General features: G+C 50.1%; 1 protein-coding gene across 1 annotated transcript; it reads left to right on the top strand.

The window, feature by feature from the left end:
* Positions 1-4: 4 nt before the first annotated feature.
* ERAS (ES cell expressed Ras) lies at positions 5-1,652 on the top strand. Its single transcript, XM_010844341.1, has one exon. The coding sequence runs from the start codon at positions 583-585 to the stop codon at positions 1,423-1,425; it is 843 nt and encodes a 280-aa protein (XP_010842643.1). The 5' UTR covers positions 5-582; the 3' UTR covers positions 1,426-1,652.
* Positions 1,653-2,681: the final 1,029 nt, after the last annotated feature.

Raw genomic sequence — 2,681 nt, 5'->3', positions numbered from 1 at the left:
TTAACAGACTTCATAATTAGCTTAATTCTTTGGTTTATTGTTATCATCTTTTTAAAATTTATTTTTAATTGGAGGATAATTACTATATTGTGTTGGTTTCTTCAATACATCAACATGGATGAGCCATAGGTATTCATATATTCCCTCCCTCTTGGTGTTTCCTTCTTTTAGAACATAAACTCCTGGGGGCAGGAATGTTGCTCACCACAAACTGTGTCTGGCAGTGTGCTGGGCTGGGGTCCAACAGGGACATGATCTGAAATCGAAACTGATGAAATTCCTGCCGTCCCTCCAGAATGGAGAGGAACTGCTACTGGGCAGGGGCTATCTTTTCCAGGTGACTGGAAATGTTCTAAAATTAGATTACGGTGATGGTCACACAACTCCGTGAATGAATTTAAAAAACAATTATACACTTTAGGTTAACTTTACGGTATATAAGTTAATCAAGGTGTTTTAAAAAACCCTGCCTTCACAGAGTTTATGTTGTAAAGGGGAATAAGAGAGAATAGACAACATGAATAATGTATATACTATATTAGGTGATTGGTACACACTAGGCACTTAATAAATGTTGATTCAATGACACCTGGCTGTCCCCCTGTCCCTAAATGGTCTCACCTAATCCCCGAACCCCCTACCCGCCCTATTGTCTTTCTTCTCTTCTCATCTGCAGGGCCTGCTGTCCACATCTCTTCCCTGAGCTGCCCGCTTGGAGCCATGGCACAGCCAACAAAGCCTGACATGTTTGATTTGGGCCTGGGCACCTGGAGCCCTAGATCCCGGGAGCAGAGCCACAGGGCTTGGGGGTCACCCTCCAAGGGTGTAGGCAAGAAGCTGCCTGAGTACAAGGCAGTGGTGGTGGGTGCAAGTGGTGTGGGAAAGAGTGCACTGACCATCCAGCTGAACAACCAGTGCTTTGTGGAAGACCACGACCCCACCATCCAGGATTCCTACTGGAAGGAGATGGCCCTAGACCACGGAGGCTGCATTCTGAACGTGCTGGACACAGCGGGGCAGGCCACTCATCAGGCCCTGCGTGACCAGTGTGTGGCGATTGGCGATGGTGTGCTGGGTGTCTTCGCCCTCGATGACCCCTCATCTCTAGCCCAGCTGCAGCAGATGCGGGCCACCTGGGGCCCACACCACACCCAGCCCCTTGTCCTTGTGGGCAACAAATGTGACCTTGTGACCACTACTGGAGATGCTCGTGCCGCTGCTGCAGCCCTCGCAAAAAGCTGGGGGGCCCCTTTCGTAGAGACCTCAGCCAAGACACGCCAGGGTGTGGTAGAGGCCTTTTCCCTACTCATCCAGGAGATGCAAAGGGTCCGGGAAGCCATGGCAAAGGAGGCCACGACAGGGCCAGGTGGGGATAAAGGCCGGCACCAGAAAGCCATGTGCCACTGTGGCTGCTCTGTGGCCTGAAGGTCTTAAGTCTAGAAAAGTGGACCCTCCCCCAGACCAGGGTGATGGTTCCTTCACATGAGCCCCCGCCTACCAGCAAGTAGCTGTGTGGAACACTGTTGGTGTCTCTCTCCTGGGGAGGTTTTCTTTTGGTGATGGGCTTTTTGGCAGTGTGGGACATAGTGTTGGTTGTGTTATGTCAAGTTGAGAGATTCTGTGCAAAATTAAATAAATTGTGTTCTTAGGTTTTAAAACTGCCTCCATGCCAAGTGTTATGTGGGTGGGAATGAGACTGGGTGGGGAGAATGTTACTGAGTTGTGAGAATTCTTCCATTCAAGACGTGGGGAAAACCCCTATATGCCAGGCCCTGCTTTGGGTACAGAAGATGTAGAGGCAAAACACTGAAAACCCCTGCCCTTGTAGATAGGACATGAGGCTATGTAGTAAAGGCAGGTGGAGGAATAGAGTGACGTGGAGGTCAAGGAAAGCCTTAGTAGGTGATATTTGAGCAAAATCTTGTGGAAAACTAGGGGCAGAGGGAATAGCCAGTGCGCACCAGTTACCACCACACTGACTCCCAATATCTTTAGGGCTGGGGTAACAGTACAGTAAGAGTGGCCTCTATACTATTAATATCTAATTAGATATTTAAACATTACATATCAAGCTAACAATTCATCCTATCCTCCTAATTTGATGAATACATTTTCTCAATGATCTGAAAGCCCAGAAAGTTCCATGCCAGAAGGTGACAGCATTGGGAGGGCTGACCCCTGGCCAGCAGCCCATTCCCTTTCTCTTCCCTCAGGTAGCCCCTCCCCATGTCAGGGAGTTCATGTGTGCAAGTGGACATCCCAGCACCATCCAAGCTCTATTCACCTGCCTCACAAACAGCTTGGTCCTTGGGATGGACTCTGAGAAGGTGCTGCTGAAAGTGGCCCTCAAAAATTTCTGGGCTCCCCATTCCCAACCGAGGCCTAGAAATGGGGCACAAAATCTGGTAGGCACTGCCATTGCCCACATGGAGGTCTCCCCAGGGAGGAGGCAGAGACTGCAGGGAGGGGGTTGTCTTAAAAGTGCTGGGCCGAGGGCTGGGGCTCCTCTTCCTTTGTCTAAGAAGGGCCATCACCACTTAGTCCACAGGCCCCTTAGACACTGTCACTCACACAAACAAGTACACAGCTGCTTCAGATTATATTTATTGTGGGGTTGGGTGGGGATCCTGGGGTTCCAGGGCAGCAACTGTGGCTGGCGGGAGCTGGCAGGGTGTCCTGGA

Source organism: Bison bison, unplaced genomic scaffold (assembly GCF_000754665.1).
Source record: "Bison bison bison isolate TAMUID 2011002044 unplaced genomic scaffold, Bison_UMD1.0 scf7180017864200, whole genome shotgun sequence".
NCBI classification, from domain to species: Eukaryota; Metazoa; Chordata; class Mammalia; order Artiodactyla; family Bovidae; genus Bison; species Bison bison.
The sequence above is the reverse complement of the archived record's forward strand: the minus strand, read 5'-3'. Positions and strand labels throughout refer to the sequence as shown.

Coding starts and splice junctions, on each gene's coding strand:
- ERAS (XM_010844341.1), top strand. CDS start 583: ATGACACCTGGCTGTCCCCCTGTCCCTAAATGGTCTCACCTAATCCCC.